General features: G+C 44.2%; 1 protein-coding gene across 2 annotated transcripts in view; it reads left to right on the top strand.

Annotated features, from left to right (window-relative positions):
• MASP2 (MBL associated serine protease 2) overlaps positions 1 to 24,157 on the top strand; it is a 345,387-nt gene that overhangs the window by 23,908 nt on the left and 297,322 nt on the right. For both annotated transcript variants that reach the window (XM_069609941.1, XM_069609942.1), the window contains exons 2-4: positions 2,561 to 2,783; positions 5,171 to 5,348; positions 19,290 to 19,421. In XM_069609941.1, the coding sequence (XP_069466042.1) occupies positions 2,561 to 2,783; positions 5,171 to 5,348; positions 19,290 to 19,421 (533 nt within the window). The remainder of the gene's footprint in view (positions 1 to 2,560; positions 2,784 to 5,170; positions 5,349 to 19,289; positions 19,422 to 24,157) is intronic.

A 24,157-nucleotide genomic window follows, 5' to 3' on the forward strand; every position in this document is an offset into this window, starting at 1 on the left:
TGGTAAGGGACCGATGGACTCTTCCACCACTTCTGCATCAGAGAATTCTTCCTGAAGAATTATATCCAGAAGTTCTGCCATGTGCCCCAAAGGTGAAAATTGCTGCACCAGAGGTTCAGTTACAGTATTCTTCTCAATGATATTGCTTGTAATGACAGGAGCTTCAAGAGTAAGAGGCAGTAATTCCTCTGTAACTGCCGAAATTTGCGGTGCCTCTGAAGGAGTTATGGATGGTGTTATTTTCGTCGACGACTGAGATTTTCCTGTCGACGAGGGCTTCGCCGACGACTGAGATTTTCCCGTCGACGACTGAGATTTTCCCGTCGACGAGAGCTTCATTGTCGACTGAGATTTTCCCGTCGACGACTGAGATTTTCCAGTCGACGAGGGATTCATCGTCGACGACTGACATTTTCCAGTCGACGAGGGATTTGTCGTCGACGACTGACATTTTCCCGTCGACGAGGGCTTCGTTGACAAATGTGGAGTGTGCTCCATGGACGACTGCGTCATGGATGAATGCTTCGTGGACGAGTGGTGTTTCTTGCTCGTCGACGATTGCTTCGTGGTCGACATGTCCGATGACGATGATCTAACTGTCGACGATGTCTTAAGCGTCGTCGTCGTCGATGCTGGTTTCGTCGACGGTATGGCCGATGACGGGCCTTTACCTTTACCTTCATTCGTGGGCGGTTTACCCGCCGACGACTGCCCCCCCCTTTTTTGCAAACTCCTCCTTACCTCTGGAGGTAGATTTTGCTGACTTTTTCTGGCTTGAAAGGTCAACTGGAGGCAGAAAGGGTATCAACTCCAGCTTCCTCTTTTTGGATTTGGGAGAGGAACTCCTTTCCACTGAAGAGGCCCTTCTCTTTGAAGTTTGCCTCTCAGATGGAGTGCTGGATTGGACAGGAGCTGTTCTGACAGACTCTTCGTCCGAAGATTGATCCCTGGATTCCAGGTATGAAAGGAGTCTTCTATGCCTGTCATGAAGGGTCTTGGTGGAAAAAGTTTTACAAATCTCGCATTTTTTAATGTCATGTGGGTACAGACAATAAATGCAATGCTCGTGGGGGTCCTTGTAGTAAACCAATTTCTTCTTGCACCTCGTGCAGTCCCTGAACAGGGAAGGCTTCCTGACAGCCTGAGGTGCCTCCATTTCTGAAGAGAAGTTCAGTTGACGATTTTGAGAGGAAAACAACAAGTTTTGCCACCAAGGTTAATTGGAAAGAAAGCCCCTAGGAAGGGGAACAAGATGGAATATATTTTACAAATATATTCCACACAAAAGTAGAAAGAATTTGGAAAAGCTCAGAGAGCTTGAGGATTCCCTGTGTCTGATAGACTGCGGTGAAAAATCTGAAGATGGCTGCCGGGGGTGGAGCTTAAGCCCTGCCACCTCATTGGCTGGGGCCATAAAGGACCAAAGTGAGGTGGAGGGACTACACAATGAAGTGGCTCATAGGCTATAATGGGCTATGTACATGCACTGCTAGGTGGCAGTGTGTATATTTATATATATATATATATATATATATATATATATATATATTTTTTTTTTTTTTTTAAAAAATTATTATTATTATTATTATTATTATTTAATTTATCACCGAGGATTCCCAGTCTGACGACGGGGAATATTCAAGCATCTGAATCTATGAAAGATCCAATGCTGGAGAAATAACAATCCTGCATTAATGCATGGATCCATCCTTGTGCCACTCCTGTCACTCATGCCGTAAACTAACTAAAGAAATAGCTGAGATATATCATCACAATGATACCCAACCAATGCATGGCCCCTCCTATGCCTATCACCCATAATCATCCTTCAAGCTCACCCAGAGTACATAACCAGACCCACACTAATGTAAGACCCCATCTTTGAACCTCATCCACGTTGCATAACCAACCCCAAACCAATGCACCAAATCCACCCCAACCACTCACCCTTGTGATCTAATCAAACCAAACTAATGCATAGCACCATTTAAATCCCCCTTCTGCAGTAGGGAACCATTCTCACAAAATGCATGTTGACAATCCAGATCTCTACCCTCAGTAAACAGAGGCATCTAGACCAGTGCATTACTCTGTTATGTTCTGCACCACCCACGTCCCTAACCCACAAAAGACAATACTCTTCCCTATGACCCAACGGTGGATCTCCATGGCCACAGTTGTATGTCAGTTGGAGTTATAAATCTCCAATTATCTCTCTGTCCCAGGCCTCACTTGTGTGGCATGAGTTTGGCCAAATCACATACCCAGTTCCCTCTTTGCGCTAGGCCCCACCTGACTCCCCCATCATACCTTGTCTTCACTTTTATAACTCTTCATGGCCTTTCCATCCCATCCCCTCTCCTCTTACATCTACCTAGGAACTACTTCTGTCTACTAATGCTGATCGTTGGATGTGCCCCCTTTACATTGAGGTCTCTGGTTGGCTCTGCCTATGCCTCCTCCATTGTATCATGTCTCTTACTCATTCTTCACAAGACCCTATATGTGTCTATTTATAGCCATTGTATCATGTCTCCCCTTTCTTCCCTTTCTGCAATAGGCTGGGCCTGTGTCTCATCGTGGTTATAGCCTGTTTTACGGGAGGTTCGACAGCTCCAGATGTGATGTTTGGCAGGATCACCTCACCAGGTTTTCCCAACTCCTATCCTAATAATGACCAGAGGATCTGGAACCTGACTGTGCCTCAGGGCTATATCATCCAACTTTACTTTACCCACTTCGACCTTGAGCTGTCCTATCTGTGCGAATATGACTACGTCAAGGTGAGATATCTGCTGCCTAAGATATGGGGCTAGGAGGTTGCTGCATATAAGGGGTGGCTGCTGGTGTCCAGGCATAGTGTTCTGGGTGGTTGCTGAAGATGAGTGGGTCAGAAGCTGCTGGTACCTAACCAAGCAAGGATGAGGGGCTGCTGAATAGGAGGGCATAGACAGCTAATAGTACCGTGGCATGAGGAGATAATAGGCTTCTAAACCCTTACTAGACTGGGAAGGGTGGCTGCTGGTAAGTCCGGGCAAAGCAGTGGTACGCCCCTGGTACCTGGGTGTATGGGGTGAAAGGCAGTTGATATCCAAGGACACTGAGGGGTCAGGCTGTTGAACATGAGGGTCAGAAGCTGTTGAAACTGCGGTGTGCCAGACACTTTATAGTCAGGCCTATCACCGGGTGGCAGTGTGGGTTCTTGAGGTTTTGTGGCCACCATACTGGTTCTTTTGCTCTACACTCTGATTAATAGTTTGTAACGCCCCACTGTGCAGCACTGTTGGGGTTGGTCCAAGGGCAGTTGGTCCAATGCCGTTCTTTGGTTTGACTCATGTCTCAAGTCAGATCTCTCTCTTTTTAATGTGTTCTAGTTATCCTTCCAGCTTTCTTTAAGAAGTTCCTGATTGCCTTCTATTAGACCCTCTCCGTGGATCTATACTCAAAGGTGTCTCGTTGGCAAAAGTCTCTTAGAACATTTCCATCTCTCGATGAAATGCATCCCCCTTTTCTACTCACCTCAGTCCTTCATTGAATCATGCACACACCGATTGGCACTCTGGGGCAGAAGAATCACAGCACCCAAACATGCCCCAGAGGGAAGCACATGCTGCCAACAGCAAGGAGCCCTTTCATCTTAAAACCATATCCAGAGCTTTCCTCGGGTTCCTGGCAGATTCCAATCTCATCCCCGTTTTTGTACTGTTTATGCAGTGTTCTGTTCTCCAAAAGCAGATGCGGCAACTCTCTCTCTCTTGCGACTACTATACTCATCAAGGCTGCTCCTGTTCTCTGGAAAGTTGTAGTACTACTTTATTTTACATGCATGTTTCAGTATCAGGAAGACTGCAAACTGGGATATCCCACCTAACAAATCACAGCCTGTTAATGAATGTTCCTACCTTGTTTAAACGGGGGCAGGCATCATGAAGAGAGTGAACATCTGCCACAAGCCTGTTTGGGTTTGTTCATGAACCTAGTGAAAGAGACCCATATGGAAGGCCTGCTACACCACCAGGGGTCCCTACAGACACTATCTAATGCTTGCAGGTAAGCAGCAAGACATGGACCTCTGAAAGCCTCTTCCGATGACCCAGTGAACACTCTTCATCTCTGCTAAGCACAATTAACATGGCCACTCAGTCCTCTGTGACATGACTACACTTTGCTTTACTGAGGTTGACCAACTGGATGAAAAAGCTTCACAAGCCCTCAGAAAATGTGTCAGCTATTACAATCCCAGTAATGAGTTGGCTATTCTTAGCTGGGTAGAACAGAATTATCTGTGCAGTCTTTCTTCTCTGTTGGTGTCTGCTGGTTTTGCTGCAAAACAACCGCCCTATAGTCTGCTATTAGGTCCATCACCTGATTACTCTCCCTCGTTGACTTTCTGTACATTTGAATCAGAAATCGTCCTTTGATTACTGTTTCCTGTACTCTCTTTGGTTTACTTCACTAGGGCACATTTTGTGTGAAAGTTTCTAGACTAGTTGACTGTCAGCTCCCTCCAGACAAAATAAGGCCTGTTCTAGTAAGTATTTTACCGGAACAAGGAGGGATAGTCATGGTAATTTAGCTACCCATTTTCATAGCACTTTCCGGCTTAAAATCATGTTCATGTGCTGCATTTGTCCAGGATTACTGTAACTCTGTTAGGTTACATTTGCTTTGGCATAGAACACTTTGCTGGCAGCGAAGGTTCGCTCTGTAGCTCTGCTTTATGCAGTGCCAAAATCTGGGGACTTTGACCATGAACCTAGTGAAAGAGGCCCGTATGGAAGAGCTGTTCCCCCTCAGAGCCTTGGGAGGGCATTGGTCCCTGGACTCAAGGGAATGGCAAGCTTTTATTACTGATGGTTGGGTGTATTGGTTGCTGTTCATACATGACACATGGATGGAAGGTAGCAGCAATTTGGGAACTAAATGGTGAAATCCTGATGGTGTGTAGGATATTGGTTTGGGATGTTGCTTGGCCAACAAGCAGTGGCAAGGGGCCCATGGGGGTTGGGATTAAGGACATTGTCTGTGTCTGTGTGATGTGGTAAGGCGAGGCAGTAAGATGCTTAGGGCTGTGCCCGGTTGAAGCAGTAATGACGGTTGTGTTCAAGAATGGTACTGTCTCTGTCTGTGCCAAGGGGCATTGTGCTCACCAGTTGATTGTTTCCTTTAGATCATTTCAAAGGGGAAGGATGTGGCCACGCTCTGTGGGAGACAGAGTACTGACACGGAGGAGGCACCTGGGAATCAGCGCTATTACTCTATTGACAACGCTATGACTATCATCTTCCGATCCGATTACTCCAACGAGAAAAGAGTAATTGGTTTCGAAGCTTTCTATGCAGCACAAGGTAAGAACAGCTTTCTCTCTTGTAGAGCAGCATACCCTAGACTGAAGTGGTCTCTTCTTGAGCAGAGCAGCATCCTCATAAACTAACTGGCCTTCCCTAAAGACAAGCCCCCTGTTCAACAAAACACACCACAGCCCGAATAAAGCACACTCCTCTGTTGCAAAGAAGCCTCCTTTTGAATAGCACTCCCTCTTTTAGAAGCAGTTCCTTCTGAAGGAGAGCATCTCCTCTGGCTTAGCTGGAGCATATCAACCTCCTGCGGAGAAGCCCAGCGTTCACCTGAGCATAAAGGGCTCGTCTGTTGTAGAGAAGCCACCTCTTTACCAGCAAAGCTGTCTCTTTAACATAGCAGCCTTTTACAGAGCATAGCATCCTCCTTTGGAGCAGAACAGACTCTTCTAGAGAAGACCAGCCTCTTCTGGATCAGACCAGAATCCTCTGGAGCAGAACTGTCTCCCTTGGCACAGTATGAATGCCCCTCAAACAGGTCACTTTCCTTTGAGTGGCCGCTATTCTAAGACAGTGGCCTCCACGCTGTCATTAAAGAAGGAGAAAATGCTCTATGAGGGGTGTACAGACGGATTGAGGCCAATGTTTGTGAGAGGGGAGCATACTTACTGCAGGTCGTAGGAGAGAGGAGATACACTAGGTCGCAAAGTATGAGGGGGAGCAGGCAGACTGATAGCTGAAGACAAAGGGAGAGGAGTGACTAAGAAAGGCAGACTGAGAGCTAAAAGCGGTGAAAGCAGGCAGATTGGGAGGCCAGTGACGGGAGAGCAAAGCATCTGAGAGTGCAGACTTAGAGGTTTCAAAACTTGTAAAAAGGCAAATAATTTCTTGGATATATGTGTTTTGCTTGCTCTCAGATCTGAGTCTCGAACAGACTTGTTTTCACAGTGACTATATGTCCCACATTTGTATTCCTCTGGTATTTGTATAATGGTCAAATGGTATGCAATACACCAAAATGATGCAGCTAGTTTGCAGTTAGATGAGGCAAAGAGATATTATTTGATAGCAACCCTAAACATTGCAAGACATATGATCCTATGAATGTGTGTGGATAGGCTGTTATAGATTCTGGGATCATTTTTAGCAAATGAATACCACCTGTTCTGGAACTCCTGTATTTCGGGGTAAATGCAAAACACTCTTGCTGGAACTTAGATCATGGGAAGGTATTTCTGATCTTAAACATACATAAACCAGTGGAAGATATCTCAGCTGATAAGGAATGTTGTGTCATCAAAACGCCTTTTATATATATATACATATATATATATATACATATATATATATGGCCAAAACATGGAAAGGTGCGCACTCGAGTTCCCTGCATAACCTTCCAGGCCACTGGTGTTCTCCTCCGACTGGTTTCTGTGCCAATACACGTCATCAGGGAGGCTGTCTTAACTTGGAGCTCACCGCAAGTGCAGGTGATGATAATCTGCTGCAAGGGCTTCTGGTGGCCTGGTAGGTTATGCAGGGAACTGGAGTGTGCACCTTTCCATGTTTTTTGCTATATATATATATATATATATATATATATATATACAATGCACAATGCTTAGGTATGTTTACGTACGCAGCTGATGCAATTTATCAGTGTTAGGTTTCCCTCTGCTGTCCAAATGGCAAAGTACACCTCTGTGTGCCCTTTCAATTCAATAACAGCTATCATTTTAACAAACAGAATGAGCACAGTTCTACGCGGTCACCTTCACCTTGCACCATCACAAACATTCAGAATAATTTCAAGTTACTCCTTTCCACCCCATCTTCTCTTCACACAGGGCACGGCAGTTCCAGTTTCAATGAACAGTTCATTACTGGCTCAACGTTTCAGTGTCTAAAGAGTGAAATGCTGTAGGACGAATGCGTCATGAGCTAAAACTGAAAGTAGGTGCTGTAATTACGCTACTACGCAATCTTATGCCATCACTGAACTTTGCAATGGAACAAGGTTGACAATTACGCGTCTACAATGACACACCATAGAGTAATCGATGGAACTTAGATACTGATCTTATACCACACTCACCTCTCATTCCTTCTGATGTAAATATGCCTTTTAAATTCAAAAGACAGTTACCTACATGTTTAGCCTTTTCAATGACCATTAATAAGTCACAGGGACCTACGCCCCCTTCCTGGAAGTGACCAGTGGTGACCATTAATAAGTCGCAGGGACTTACGCCACCTTCCTGGAAGCGATCAGTGGTAATTCTGATATTTAAGAAGGGGGACAGAAGTGACCCTATGAATTCCAAACCGATATTGACCTTTAAGATATGCTAGAATGGCATAGTTTACGCCAGGAATGGCTCGTTATATATAAACTAGAAATGTACACTCTGGTTTGGGTGTGTTTTAGGTTGGTCTTATTTTCCAGTAGTAACCACGTAGATACATTTCCTGGATGCCCTTTCTAGTTGTTAGAAGGTATTTCTGATATTAGCCTACTTTGGATGTTCCCACAGGTTTCCAATAGACAGGGTTATGGAATGTAATCTAATTTGTCATTTATATAGCGTCTTTTCCAATTGTTATGGCCTCAAAGCGTTGTAGGTGAAAGGCCTAGGGAGACCGGATTACAAGGTATGGGAGATGCGTCAGAGGAGTTTAGAATGTGTGTGTACATTTTGGCCACTACATAGGTAGGGTAGGGGTGATCAAGTCCCTGCTTGGGGACCCATGTTGAGCTGGCTTGTGGATGGTTGCTGTGAGGTTGTCGGGAGAATATGCGTAGACACTGATTATGTGGCCAGCTAGACTGAATTTTTGTCATTGGACATAGCTGCATTCGGATCACTGCGACCACATGTAATTGACCCCCCACCACCCCTCATTTTTCTATAATATCCCATTACCTCCCACATATATATGTGGTGTAAAGGGGGTGTTAAAAAAGAAAGTCAGCATTTTCGGCCCTCGCAATTCTCAGGTCGACATTTTTGTATGATTCCCCGCATTCTAATGGCAGAAGTGTTGTGCAATGTGCCTTCAAATAGTGTATGATAGCAGATGTGTGTGGGTGGCTGGCTGTGCCTCCGGCTATCTTCCATCAGCATGGAGTGGGATACATATCTGTTTGTCCTGGTTGGTTTCTTGGTTTCGTAGATGTGGCATGGACTCGGTCCTGATGTCTACTGGAGTTTATTCTCTCTGTCGCTCAGAACATTCTATGAGAGGTTCCATTTCTGCCTCGCCCAGTCTGACAGGGCGTTAAATAACCTGAAGTACGGAATGGGTTCGTCAGGTTTCGGGGGGAACCTGAGACCCTTCCAGGTGATCCTCTAATTGGCAAATGCTAAGGGGAATTGCATTCCAGATTGTGGGAGCTTGGACAGAGAAGCAGGGTCCTCCTATTCCTGTTGATTTGAAAGGATGGTTGACAAGGAGGAGAGCAAGGCCTGATTGCAAGTTTCTAGTGGGTTGGTAAGTGGTGAGCTTGTGTTGAAGGTAGTCTAGGCCCATCGTGTGCAGGGCACGGTGGGTGATGCACATGGCTTCGAAAATGGACCGTCGCTCGACAGTGAGCCAGTGGCGGACATAGAGGGCAGGTGTGATGTGCTCCCTGTGGTCGAGGGCTATGAGGAGCCTAGCTGCAGTGTTTTGGACCTGTTGGAGCTTTCTGAGTTGATATGCAGGGCACCCAGTTAGAGGGAGTTAGCGTAGTCTAGGCAGGAGAAGACTATAGTCATGATTGCTGTAAATATGTAAGTCCAATGTCCTCAATGTGTATGCAAGTATAAGTTAAGAAAGCTCTTTTAGCAAGGGATTAGGCCCATGGTAGTGATGCAGTGATCACATGCTTTTTGTGGTGTGACATTGTATTTAAGTTAGACGTAGTTTCGCCACACTTTTAGCGAGTTTTCACGCTGTCTGCGGCACAGTAAAACACACATGCAGCAAAATATTATTTTTTTATTCTTCTCACCACACTTATATCATTATATAAGGTTATGTACCTTGGATTTATTTTGAATATGTAGATGGAGCTTTATTAAGTATAGTTGTTAGTTGTTGTAATGAGCAAGAGGTTGTTAAAGGTGGCATATTTTGCCATTTAGTGTCGTAGGCTGCATTTCTGAGAATTGGACATTTAATTGAATTTTATTTCTGCTGTTGGGCAGAAGGCTCCAACGAATCAAGATCAGAGTGTAAAGGGATGTAGAACAGCGTTCAGCCAAGTGTTGTGAGGGAGAAAGTTCTCAGGGGCCTGAAATGAGATTCAAGACAGCAGGTACCTTCCCAGACGATAGATGAATGAATACATAATGGTTGTGAAGGACACAGTGTGTTACATGATGAAAGGCCCAGACAGTAGCATTGCCAACATGAAGATATAGGATGTGAACACAGCGCCCCACTGAAAGTGAAGGCACTCAGTCCAGTGGTAAAAGTGCCTTGGGAAAATAAATAAATTGAAAAAATTAATTTCCAGAAGCAGCGCCTTTAGACACATTTTTGTCAGTGAACTGTTCATTGTGAGAAGATAATAAGATGGTTGCGTCCAGAGTGGGCCGCATGTATCGAAATGGGAGTTGCAGAGTGAGCATGTGCAGGGGGCAGGAAGCCACAAGAGCCAATTATGGGGAAGGGATTGTGGTGTTCAATGAAATGCAACAAAGTTTTGACCTTGCTGATTTCCACTCACTAAATGATTGGTTTGCCTCTGTGGGATGCTACAGACCGAGCTGTTTCAGGTGTCGCTGTCCAATTAGGGTAGAACTTTTTTATCAAGTATACCATGCAGAGTGCCAAACAATTAAAGTGATGCATTTTGTGCTATGAAATTATGTGATGTTTGAAGGGTGGTATTTTGATGTTCAATGTTTAATGTATAGTGCTCATTAGGGGCTGGATTATGAATAGTTAAGAGCAGGGGGGCTCGGGAGGCACTCTGTGGTACCCTGCTGGTGACAGGGCGGGGAGTCAAGGAGAAGGGAGCAGCAGCGGTGATTTGTGATCAGTAACCGAGGAAGAAGGAAATCCACCTTAATGCTGTGTGCCTAATGCCGAGCGAGTGGAGCTGTCTGTGAGGATGCAGAGGTCGATAGTGTCAAAGGTCAGCAAGAGGTCTAGAAGGATAAGTGCGAAACAGCCTTCTGAGTCTGTGGTTCTTTTGAGGCCATTCCAGATGGTGACTAGTGATGATTCAGTTGCTTGAGGTGGTCTGAAGGAAAACATAAGAGGTGATGGCTAGAAGGTTTTGAATTAATCTTAACCTCTGGCATTGCTCTCGTCAACCCTCCAGACCATCGTTCTTTGTCTGCCAAGTAATTACACAAGGGGAAAGACCATATGCAAGCAAGCTTCTTCATGCCACCCCCAAACAGGGCAGGCCAGCCCGAACTGCTAGGTCACCTCCCTTCTGCATGAGACCTCAAGCACCTCCAAACATGTTTTGGCCTTGTTGTGCCTTATAATTGAGGAGTAGCTTGGTTCTTTAGGCCCAGCAAGGACGGGACCCACGTCTGGACATACACGCCTCGCTCGGGGGGACTGAAGCAAAACATAAGGGTGATGGGTGGAAGATTTTGAATTAATCTTAACCTCTGACATTGCTCTGGGCATCCCTCCAGGCCATCATTCTTTGCCTGCCAAGCCATTACAAAAGGGGAAAGACCATGTGCAAATCAAGCTAGATCCCACCCCAAAAGGGGCAGGCCAGCCCGAACTGCTAGGTCACATCCCTTCTGCACGATTCCGAAAGCACCCCAAATATGTTTTGGCCTCGCTGGGCCTCATCAGTGAGGAGTAGCCTGGGTCTCTAGGCCCAGCAGGCCCGGGACCCACATCTGGGCATTCCCGTCCCACTCGGGTGACTACAGCAAAACATAGTAGGTGAGGGCTGGAAGGTTTTGAATTAATCTTAACTTTAAGGGGTCTGAAGCCAGATTGGGCGGGTCGAGGAGGAGGTTAGGGTCGAGGAGGAGGTTGGATTCGGTGAAGATGCAAAGCTGGGAGTAGGCCGTTCTGTCAATAGGTTTGGCTATGAAGCAATTGTTAGAGATAGGTCTGTAACTGTCCGCAAGAAGGGGGTCAAGGGATGGGTTCTTGAGCCGGGGTTTGATGTGCAATGTCTTGAAAACTGCTCAGAATATGCCTGAGGTGAGTGAAGAGTAAATGATAGATCTCAGAATGCTTCCTGCACAGGTTGAGGAAATTATATGTTTAAGGAGGGTGGGAGGGCATTGATCTTCCAGGGATCTGAACGGGCAGCTTCTAGCAAGTAGTTTCAGAATTCAGGTTGAGAGATAGGAGAGAAGGAGGAGAAGATAGGATGGGCAGTGGGAGGGTTTGTGGGGTTGGACGGGGCTGCAGGCGATCGGGCGGGAGTGCTGCTAGTTTAGTGCTGATGGTTTCTTTCCACAGAAAGGTTGTAGGAGTGTTCTGAGAGGGCATCACAGAGTGCTTGGGAGTTGGGAGAGGTGGGGGAAGTGCAGAGAGGGGCATTGAATTCTGGATGATCTTGTGGAGTTCCCTGCTGGTGTTGCGCATATTACAGATTCTGTTTCAGCAGAAGGCTTTTTTTGCCTTGTATGCTTTGATCTGATTTGGGTAAGCAGCTGTATTCTGAGGAGATGGGTCGGTCCGACATCTGCGTTCTAATATGTGGTTAAGTGTTTTGAGGGACCTGAACGAAGGGGTGAAGAGCCTTATCTTCGGGAGGGGGATGTGGTGGGGGTGAGTGGTCTGAGGGCATTGGTCAATATGGCTGATGGAAGGCAGAACTCCCTGGAGAGGGAGATTGGGAAGGGAGGCAAGCAAGGAGTCAGCCAAGTCTGAAGTTACTATGACTTAGGTCTACAACTTAAGCAGCCTAAATTTCAGGTATGCTCTGTGATTGCCAATCAGTGGAGCTGATATAGACTGTAGTTTTATGTGATCGTCTCTGGGTTCTGTTCAGATTCTCTATTGCCAAATACTTGATAACTGGTCCCTTTAAATTAGTTTTGGAAGGTTTCTGCATGCAAATATTCTATTCCATTGTGTTTGTATTTTGTTATTTGAGTAGCGCCTATACCATCTCATATCCAAGCTCTTGATTTTTTTGGTTTACTATGTGTTCTTTGATTTTCGCGATTCTGTGTATCGCCACAGCTGTTTCCATAGCATTAACTTTTGATGCTCCCAAAAAGATGTGGGTTAGTCTTTGTGGGTCTTGGTTTAGCCAGTGCAGAGTGTGGGCTAGTAACAGACTTTGCCATGCTGCTTAAATCGTTTAACCACCCATTTCCTGCGAAGATGGTGGGTTTTCACTTTGGTTCTTATTAAATGTTTGGTGCGGTTTGTGTGTGTGGACAAAGTGCAGTTTTGCAGGAGAGCTACGTGACTTGCTGCAGATTGGAGTCTTTTTTCAGTGCTGTTTGGAAAGGCGGAGAATCTGCCTACACAAAAAGATTAAGAACTCACACACAGCGTGCAGCGCAAGTGGTGTATGGTGTGTGTGGATGCAGTGCAGTTTTCCAGGATAGGCTTTGTGACTTGCTGCAGAGTGGAGTCTTTTTTCAGTGCTGTTTGGAAAGGTGGAGGAACTGCCCCCACGAAGAGCTAAAGAACACAAACACAGCACAGAGCATGCGGTGTGTGTGTGTGTGGTTTGTGGATACAGTTCAGTTTTGCAGTTCGGCAGGTGAGGCTGTTGAGGAGTGTTATCCTGCACTATCCTAACAGGGGCAAAGAGCTACGGACTGGTGAGCGTGCTTTGCTGGCTTCGCTTGTATGTATTATCTTTGCAGCAGGGATAAGTTCTCTAAGTCCTGTAACAAAAATGCTTCAAAACTCCTCATCATTTATGCCGATAGATGGCTCTAAACTTCACCCTACTGCCATCTCCTGGGGAGGGCCATTCAGGGATCAGAATTGTGTCTGCTGCGGTTATGCAGGCTGTGGTGCACATGCAATCCTGTGAGAAACGGGCTAAAGCGACCGCCTGCAAAATTACGGCATTCTTTAAGCCTGTGACTGAGGCCTGTGACTGAGGCGGGGGATTCTGGGAACACCACTCAGACTACTGCTCAGACTATTGTGAATGAGGCAGTGGATCTTGTAAATAATGCAAAATGTTGCTCAAAAGGATCCGCCCTCTCCAAACATGATGCAGGAATCTACTATTTCGGATGTTGGTATGCTGAGCCCCTGGGCTATATAAACCATGAGCAAGAGAAGAGGGCTAGGGGTAGCTTCGAGGCCTCCCGTGAGTTAAAGGGTCTTTCTATGCACAACATTGGGTATCCGGCCATTGCATTGACAACCAAAGCATTGACAGCCACACCATCTAAAAAAAAAAGCATCTAATGTGTTTTTTTAGATGGTAAAGGGTTCAGTTTAATAAAAATGGGGTTTAAAGGTTAAAGAAATGGAGGTTGGGGGACCCCCCATTAAAAAAGAAATGCATTAGATGCTTTCTTTTAGATGCTTTTTTTTAGATGGTATGGCATTAGATGATTTGGCTGTCGATGGAATGACTATAAACCCAACATTGATTCCTTGTTGTCGTCCTATGTTTCCAAGTCTGCTGCTGCTCTGCCGAAGCGTTTGTCAGCACTACTAAAATATGTTTACAATAAGATTGCAAAAACGTCGGTCGCAGGGCAGGAGGGACTACTCCTGGAAATAACTCTGGTGCTGTGCGCCCTGATGGCACTTTGTGAGAACTTGAAAGCGGAATCGCAGATACAGTCCAAGCTGTTGGAGTGGCTCCTTTTTAAGTTCAGTCACATTGGAGCGCATAATAAATTGGAATGATTTCCTGATTAGAAAGCATCCAATGGTGGATTCGAAGGATGATAAAAATAAGCAGGAAGGAGTGAATGAGCACCATATCCCCAAAAAGTGCTTTCAATGCCCTTAATGCACAGTGGTGGGAGTACAGTAGTCGGGAATATAGAAGTTACTGAAACAATACTCTAGAGCAAACCGAACCGGTCGAATGCAACCAGGTGCTAGGAAACGTAACGTGGAGCTCTTAAGTGTTCCTTTGGCTCTGCGAAACGGGCCTGAAATTGTTAATGATTTAGAGGAAAGCATGGCTCAGTATAAGGAGGTGTCTGAGTCAAGTGCCATAAATTAGGGCATTGTGGTGGAACTGGTTGAGAGCGTTGCCTCTGTGAACAATCAAGAAGTGAGGAAAACACGACTTACTAAACTTGATTAAATCCTGTGTTAACTTGGAGGTAGTGCTAATGAAGGATTTTGGTAAAGGCACGCTAGCCACACACGATTAAGCTGAAAGAGGGGGGACATGTGATCAACCTGTTACTCATCAATATCTACTGGAATGAAGGGGTTAGTACATTAGAGCATACTTTGGCAAACTTGACCTCATATTGTGTGATTGGTGTAGTAAAGTGAAAGGGGGACACCCTGTGGTAGTGGGTGATCTAAATACAAATTGCATGGATGATAATAACGTGGTTGCTCCGCTACCTCAGCTAAGGAAAATAAAATCAAAGGATCACCGTGGATGGTTACGCCTAAAGGCCCTGCAGGGGTTGGGTCTGCCATTGTTAAATGGGTCAATCCCAGGTGACATACCTTCTAAATGAACTTGGACAAATGGTAAATCTAGCTCAGCAATGGATTACATATTTGTAGGGAATTGACTACATTTTAGATGTTGTAATTTCTGCATACGTGAGACAAAATGGAGTGATCATGGTGTGTTTATTGTAATGTTTAGTCTGAGGCTGGCCTTAGGTGACCTGACAGGTCTGAGAGATGAATTAGTGAATACAGCTGGAAACAGGATTAGCAGGAATTCCCAGAACATTACATTAGTGAACAAGTCACTTTTTATGGAAACTTGACACATTCTCGGTTAATCACTTTCAACCTTTTGTTAGTGAATTGATGAACACATCATTGGATAGTGGGCTGGCTCAAAGACAGACTAGGCAAAAGCAAAACCATTCATATGACACTGTGGTTGTTGAAAACGGATGGATATTAAGAGCCCAGATTAAATCTATAAAAAAAATAGGAACGCACGGGATATAGCAGCATTCGTCCTTGAAATTAAGGAGGCTAAAGCATATTATAAAAATTGGATGAAGGGACACAAAGTGCTCATGATGCAGAGGGATGCAGGAAAAAATGCTTGAATTCCTAAAAAAATAAGAAATCTTGTGAGTTCTGGGAAACAGTTAATGAGGATTTATCCAGACAGTTTGAAAATCGGGGTAATGCAGTCTCAGAATTGGACTGAATTGGATGGATTGGACTGGATTGGATGCATTTTCAGAAAGCATTCACGGATGATAACCCAGTGAATATACCAGGTTCTCTTTTGTTACTAGAGGTGGATGGTTCCTGGAAGTTGCCTTTAGCTCAAGATTCTATCGAAGCCATCGTGAATAAGATTATCTTGTCAAGAGCACCGGGACTAAATAGGCTTTCGAATGCCTTGTTTAAAAACAACCTGAGAAGATGGTTGATTATCCTGGATCTGCTCTTTAAACATATATTGGAAAGAAACTATTTTCCTGAGTCTTGGAAAGTGGCTCATATTATGCTGATATATAGAAAGGATGTGAGAAGTGATCTGGGACATTACCGACCCATCTCTCTCCTTGATGCTGACAGCAAAGTGTTTGCCACCTTGCTGTTAGAACATCTTGAGTCTTGGGTGCTTGATGTGGGAATTCTTCAAAGGAATTCTACTTAATTGAACACATTTATTTGAAAGAGTTTACAAACCTTGGCATGGTTGAAAAAATATGACTCTGTGCTTATTGTTACACTCAACCCATCTGCCGCCTTTGATGTGGTGAATAGGAATCTGCTCTGGATTAAATAAGAGAGGTGGGGAATATCCTGCACATGCTTTTGAGGCTTTTGGTAGCACTACATGAACAATCTGTAGTTCATGTTTGTTTGAATTCCGAAGAAGCTTTGCCAAGAAGGATTCCGATGTACAGGGGAGTCAGACAAGGGTGCATTTGAGCCCCTTGTCTTTTTAATCTGTACATGTCGGATGTTGGGGAATATTTGCTCCCTGTGGCATGAGTCCCACCTAGATTGAATCAATTTAGAGTAATTTGGATAAATTATGCTGACAACGTTCTTACTTTTAATACCACTCAAATAGGTTTGCAAAGGTCATTAAAGGCCTTTGGAAATGTTATGATGGACCATCCCTTTAGGATTAATGTTACAAATACCAAAATTATGCAAAAAGATTGTCAAGTTTTAAATGGAGAGTTGTCAATGAAATTGTGGAGCGTGTGGGCAGTTTTATCTATGTAGGTTTTCCCATCACTTCAAGATCTAGCAAAATACAAGTTAGAGCATGCCTTAAAACTTGTGCCTTAGTTTTGGTAAATCAATCGGTGTGAGTAGATGCCAGATTCAGTATGTTTTCCCTATTGCTTGTATTGACATTTTATGAGGGGGAAATCTTGCCAAAACCTCGCTATGGAATTGAAGTGCATTTTCCTTTGGATTTAGTTTTTGGGGATAATTATCTGTCCATTACCATTAGCTGATTCTCTGAATCGTGACTTAGAGAAGATTAAGAAAATCTCCTTTTTTTAAATGAAATAGCTTGTTTTTGTATTAAATGTTGAATCAGTTGAATGTTATGAAAATGATTTTATGAGGAATTCAACAAAGGTGAAACTACATTTGTATCAACAAGATTGGATTCACACAATGGAACAAATGCATGTGTATGAATCTTTGAGCCATTTCCACAACGATCACAAAGAGGGAGGAGTATTAGCCTCCTATTTATCAATTTATCCTAAGCAATCCATTAGGTGCTCTTTTTTGATGTTCCGTTGGAATTTGTTTTTTACTAAACAGATCATGTTACGATATGGTTTATGTAATATGAGTGCTGCTAATTATCGATTTTGGGGTAATGGGGAACAAGTAGACAATCTTAAACATTTAGTCATGCACTGGGCTGCGTTATCAGAGAAATGTTCCGTGTATTTAAAACAAATTCAGGATAGGTGTCAGAGAAGTAGATATTTAGCATGAATACTTATCAGGAAGAACAACTGACAAAGTTTTGTCAGTTGTGGGTTTTATTGACAATTTAGCTTTTAATTACATTTTATATGAGATATTGTGTAATGATTTAGCATTTACTTATGAAATATGAAATGTACAGATTTATTTTGTTTTTGTCATGTCTGGATTTTATGTATCTCGATTTTTGTAAAACTGTAATTTAATGAGAGTAGTGTGTTTTTGATGAAATGTGTGTTAAAGGCTTTATGCTAATAAAAAACACATAAGGTTTTGGTGGTTATCAATCTTCAACCTATAAACATGTTCAGCTGACAATCCTAATATCGCCCTCTAACTCAAAGTAGTCCAGCACCGTGTCCTAGACAACAACCTCTGTCTCAATGTCAGCAAAACCGATACAGACTGTATGATAGACAACACCTCTCTGCCTCAGTGCTAGCAAAACCAAAATCTTTTTTCGAAATCCGACAGCTCTCCATTTTAAATGGCTGCAATCAAAGTCACCAGCCAAACCAAAGAGAGGAAGCAAACAACCTAGAAATCAGTTCTGATCCTGGAATGCACTTAAACATAGGCCAAAGGCATGACCCAGAAAGCCCAATTTTAAATCCATTTCTTAAATAAGATGACCCCTTACCTGCGATGCAACAAACACAATGCTGGTCCTTTCCAATCTAAATTACTGCATCAGTCTCTACTTAGGCTTAGAAACCTCAACCATACATCAAATGCAAGTGATTTAGAACAGAGCATCTAGGCTGTTTCTCAGCCTAAAACCAAAAGATTCTATGTTATCAGTCTTGAAAGATTAAAATGGCTTAGAGTAGTGACAAGGATCAGGTTTAAACCCATATGAATAGTGCACCACAATGTTTTCACAACTGCTCTCAAATACTTCTCCTCTTTCTTAGGAAAATGTCTTTACCGTAGACCTCAGAGGTCACGTGATCACAGCTTCGAGTCCATAGTGTACAATCTATCAAACTTCATCCATAAATAACTATGACAGGACTACATTTTGCTAAGCTTCAAGAAAAAGAAAAAAAAAAGCTTGTAATTTAATGACCTCCCTTCCCCATCCGTTTCAGTATTGCTGCATTAAGTTGGACCACCTCCTAAAATGAAGCTAGCACTCTTCTCTCCTGCCCCTCTTCCCATGTTCTAAGGCAGTCTCTCCTGGAGCACCTTATTCTCAAGGCTCTCTTCCTCTCTTGTCCATGAAACTCTGAATTTCCCTCCCATTCGAGTACCCAAGAGGGGTGTGAAACACAATAGGTTCCCCTGGCCATACACTCATATGTATATCATGAACGCATTCTGCAGGATCTGTAAACGTATACCACCACTCTCCCTCCCTTTCTTTGAAACAACAGTGTTCAATAAAATACAAAATCAATAAAATATGAAAATGCATCTGGTAAGTCCCGTTACCACATGAAGTCATGTTGGGTCTCTGTTTCATTATGAAAGTTCTGTAAGCACGGCGGTGATAGATGCAGATTTCCAAACATGCAGTATTTGTAAAATCTGCATGCTTTTTTAAACATTGTTTTAAACCATTTACTCCTTGTTTTGAGGATCATATCACCACTGTAGCATTTGAACTAATGCACAAAACGGTTAGTATTGACCCTTCTGTGCCTTACATTGCAAAAGGGTTGAGAGGGTCAGCATCTGAGATGCCCACCTTTTCACTCCTATTTGGGGGTCACACTAAAGATTTGTTTTCATGAAGTTGTAGTGATGCCATAATGCATCTTTTCAATTTGGGTAGGAAAACTAAATCGGGGTGGGTGGGGACTAGTTTTCGTCTCTCCTCTTTTGGTCCCTTGTCACTCCCTTCTTATCCTATTACCCTGGTTTAACATCCTTCTTCAATTCAGCTCAAAACCAGGATGTTGCAAGTGATTTGACTGCAGTGCTCTATAGTGATACAGGCTTTGTACCCTTTAGATGTCGATGAGTGTCAAACTCACTTGGACGAAGACACAATCTGCGATCATTACTGCCACAACCACCTGGGGGGCTATTACTGCAGCTGCCGGCTGGGCTTCTCACTCCACAGCAATAAGAAGACATGCACAGGTAAGCAATTCAAATCCACTACTCAGCAGTGACCGGCTGTGTTGCAATCCACAAGAGCATAACGTTCCATCACCAACACTCAACATTCAACACAGATCACCAACAGAAGCACCAAACAAGGCCTTACGCTAGTACTTAAGAAGGCACAACGGTAGCACTTAACTGGAACACCACCAGTCTCTTAACAAAAGTCACCATATGCACCTAACAGAACCCACATGCCCTCAATGAGGCCAACATCTAGGACTCACCAAGACCCAATTAAGTAATCAACAAAGCCTGCCACTAGCAATCAACATGAGGAGCACTGAAGAAGCCCCACCACTAGCACCCCCCAAATGCCTCCCTCAACACTCAATAATTCCTACCAGGTGAATTCGACAAGGCCTACACCTATCCCTCAACAAAGGAAATCCTAATCACTCAACAAGGCTCATTACTCGCACTTAGGTCCTTCCATTGAAGCTGAACAGACCATTGCAATCGCTCAAAAGATTCCATCAAAAGTACTCACAAGGTCCAACATCCACAATCAACAAGACTCACCACTTGAATTCATCAAGGCCATTGATGATTCCTCAACATGACCTTTCAAAACCCCTCAGCAAGCACATCAAGACATCCAGGCCTCTTATGAGCATTCAACAAACCCCAGTGTTTAACAATGGACACTACTAGCATGCCACTAAGCACTCCATGCCACTTGCACAGGTCTCTACCCTAGCACTCAACAATTCCACCAATAGCCCTCAACAATTCCCACCATGAACACTTACTGCAGTCCTTCTTTATCAGTTAGAAAGACCCTTTCAAAGTACTAAACTCACAGAAATAGCACTAAACAAAGACCAGCAAGAGCACTTAACAAAACCCAGCATTCAACAACGGCTAATATAATCACTTGAAAGACTCATCACTCACCATCACCACTCAATACGCCCATACTACCAATCAACAAAGCCCACCACAAGCGTTCTAAAAGCTCAACCACTAGCACTCTTCTAGGCCTATCACTAGACTCACATTCATTCAGACATACAAGTGGTGCTTACCTAATCCTGCCAACAGCCATTAATAAGCCCCAGAACTAACCCTCATTAAGGCCAGCAGCCACTGCTCAATAGGACATACCACAAGTACTTAACAAGGCCATGCAAGTGCACATAAGACTCACAATGAGATTTTAATAAGGCCCAATACAAACACTCGCCAAAGCCCACCACAAGAACATAATGTAGCCCACCACAAGAACTCTACACTGCTCACCACATAACTCTAGATGGTGCAACCCCCTACATATGTACCTCATTAATACATCTGGAATTTAACATCAAACCTGCTGCATAGATACAACAGCTTCATGGTCATAATCTGGTATGTTCAATTGAAGATCATGTCTCTTGAGATGTTTGTTTGTAGTTTCTTAATTTCCCATCCATGAGCCGAGCTTCTGGATTGTTTTAGAATGTGAGTCCTTTTATTACTTGTTTCCCGCTGTAGCCCAGTCATGGGTTTGGCTTCTGAAAAGGCATTATTTAACAACTTGTGTTTATATATCATCTTTGAGCAAGGTTACCATTACAAATGTGAAGCAGGTAGTGCAGACAAGCAGTCAAGCAGTAGGTAATCACGACTGGCCAGACAGGTGCATGTGAGTATAAGTAGGATATAAATAAGCGTCATTTAAGTTCTTAATGGACCTTTGAGGCTTCTAATCCAGGCGGTGGTGCCTAAGATATATGTTGTCTCTGGAGGATAGCTCAGGGGCAACGCGCTCACCTTGGAAGCAAGACGACACGGAGCAATACAGGTTCGATCTCCGGGTCCGCGCTTAGAAACCTCTGGGTCTTAAGCACGTTATAAATAACCTATCATATCATATCATAGGTGTCCCTTCTGTGGTCCATACTCAATCAGAGCAGCTTAATATTTCATAGTAGCTGAGGTATGAACGCATTGGGGCCCCCTCCCTGCATATTGTCAATAAATGGAGACCACACTTTGGTACTTTCTGCTTTGATTATTAAGGGAGGAGGACATTTTATCCATGACTGCCATTTTCCACATCTTCACCCGCTACTTTGAGACTAACAGGCCTTCTTCAGTCTTCCAACATTGTCCTGAACTGAGCCTGACCTCTTCTAAGAAGTGCACAAGGAGCACTGGTGTCGGACCGGATATTGGGCAGAATCTCTGCTTATCGCTATCTCCAAAAGTACAACCAGAGGGGTCAGTCAGTAGGAGAACAAAAGTAATAACTTACTTGATTCTAGCCAAGACTTCTTCAAAATATATCTGGTCTTTTGGGCAACTCCACCACTTAAAACTGATGTATCCTCAAACCCCCTTCAGCACAGGACATATTTGTGATATCACAGGGGGAGTCAGATACCACCTAATATACGACCTGCCCCCTCCCACACCTTCCCTAACTGTTGTGAACTGAAAGGCCTTGTTTGCCCTCCTACAAATATGGTACCAGGAATTATCAGAAATAGCCCTCCGCAAACCCTGCTCTCAGCGAGCCATGTACCTCATCTTTTCCAGGGGTTCCTCCCTATTTAAAAATGAGTAGATGCACATGTGCCTTGATTTATTTTTAAGGAATTGTTCAAGAGGCGAGAGTCTATGCTTTGTTGCTGCTTGGGCTTCAGGGTGAGTTGTTCGGTGCCTTGGCTGTGTGTACCGGAATTGTTCCATATCTCCAATCTGAAAGGTGGCTTTGAAAAATGCTCAAATTCTAGCGCATACATCTGTCTAAGCAATGCCAACTCCACCCCTCCACCATCCCCCATAGTAGCTGCACCTCAACCCTGAGGAGAACCCATGGGTAACACAGATCAGGGTATGTGGCCCTGGGTATGGTTGGATTTCAGCCTGCTTATGGAAGTCGCCTAAGAGGTAAAGGGATCTTCTCCAGAGATTGTAGCGAATGTCTCCCTTGCAACCTGTCACTCGGCATAAGAACAGGAGCATGCCAGGGAAGATCCAGTCATCTGGCTGGACAATGGTCATGCCATTGTTACTATAAATCTGGTTATTTTTCCAGTTCACATTGGAATCAGGGAGAGCCGCACATTGCTCTTTAAATGCTTTAATGTGGCGAGTTCCATATCCCTTATAATCAGCTGCACTTCCACGACGCATTCAATTGTCGCCATGGGATGATGCAATTTGTAGGCGCCAAGCAGCTTCAGGGAGAACACACATTCCAGCTCCTTCTCATTTTGGTATATGATCACCCATAGTCACATGACTGGGCTCTACAGCCATAAAGCCAAGTGGGTGGTGTTCCTTGTTAGACAAATGTGAGATGCATCAATTGCACATTTTGGGTTCCATGCATTTCCAATACACACGGCACGGAAATACACAAACCATGCATACCTTGACAGTCAACACCTCGGGGGTTATGAAATACCGCACTGGGAGAAGCAGTGACTATACAGAGAAGGGAGACACCCACCAGCACGAAGCAAGCGAAATCATTTTGAACTTTAAACATTCTGCGTGATTTTAAAAAGCTAATGAGACGCTGCGATGAAAAAGGGTTGGGAGGGGAGGTAGGGATATTAATAGCTGGACAGGATGGGGTTAATAAAGAAGATTGAGAGTGGGGCGTTTACCAGGTGGACAAGATGGCTGATCCCATGCGCTGGGCAGGTGGTTTTAGAGGCTGATGTCAGTGGGGGTATAACCAGTTGATGAGGGTAACATTGCCAGCTATGGAGAGTGGCAACATTGCCAGTTCTGGAAGGCATAGTTATTACCAACTGGGAGGATGAAATATTATCAGCTGGAACGATTAGTACCACAAGCAAACAATGTCAAGTAAGTTCAACAAGAGGTATTAACCTGTATTACAAAATGTGTATTCACACAACTAATATTATTAAGTATAATAAACATAATTATGCTCAATGAGAGCTAGTATGAACGAGGTAGGGCAGCCCCAAGCTTAAGGCGGACCACACCATGGGGCTGAACAAGCACAAGAGTGTGTGGGATTAAGTAATGTGTAAATACAGCATCAAAACAAAGAGGTGAAACCCTGCTGGCAGGCTTTCTGTACTGACCTTGGTTTCTGGAGGGTCGGCACATTTCTGTTGCACTTCCTGATGGGTTAGGTCTCTGGGTCAGAGATCAACTGTCTGGAATCAGGACTGGCAGAGAACCATGCCACTGTCGGATACATTTGGGACCTGTGCATTGCTGCAGACAATTCAGAAAGACAACATAGGAGTTGGCGCTGAAAGATGCAGGTGAACCCTGTATTCCAGAGGTGACATCAATTCTGGGCCTCTGGAACTGGATGACAACACTGAACAATGGGTGTAGGGGAGGGGGGACACGATCTTTGAACCTGCCAATGGCCGTTCTCAGGGTTGGTGGTAATGAGAAGGTGCGGAGGGCCCTAGTGCTGAACCCTTTTGTTGGACCTGGGGTCTGTTCAAGGACTTAAGATGAGCATTTTTGATGCTGGTGAGTAAGATACATGATAGCCCATGTATCCACACCATGCTAACACTCAGATGCTGCTAGTCTTTGGCACACTGGTGAACGTCTCAGTTCTCATATGACCAGTCTCCAATCGTGACATGGCCTCTTCTCTAAACACCTGGCGGGCAGACTCAGAATCTAAGAGCTGAAATGGGGGTTCTTGTGCAGAGGAGGAAGAGACGATCACCATACCAGTGGTCTCAGCTTGGAAGTCCTTTCAGAGACGTTTGCACCAG

The sequence above is a fragment of the Ambystoma mexicanum genome, chromosome 8 (genome assembly GCF_040938575.1).
Source record: "Ambystoma mexicanum isolate Mex_15411 chromosome 8, UKY_AmexF1_1, whole genome shotgun sequence".
NCBI classification, from domain to species: Eukaryota; Metazoa; Chordata; class Amphibia; order Caudata; family Ambystomatidae; genus Ambystoma; species Ambystoma mexicanum.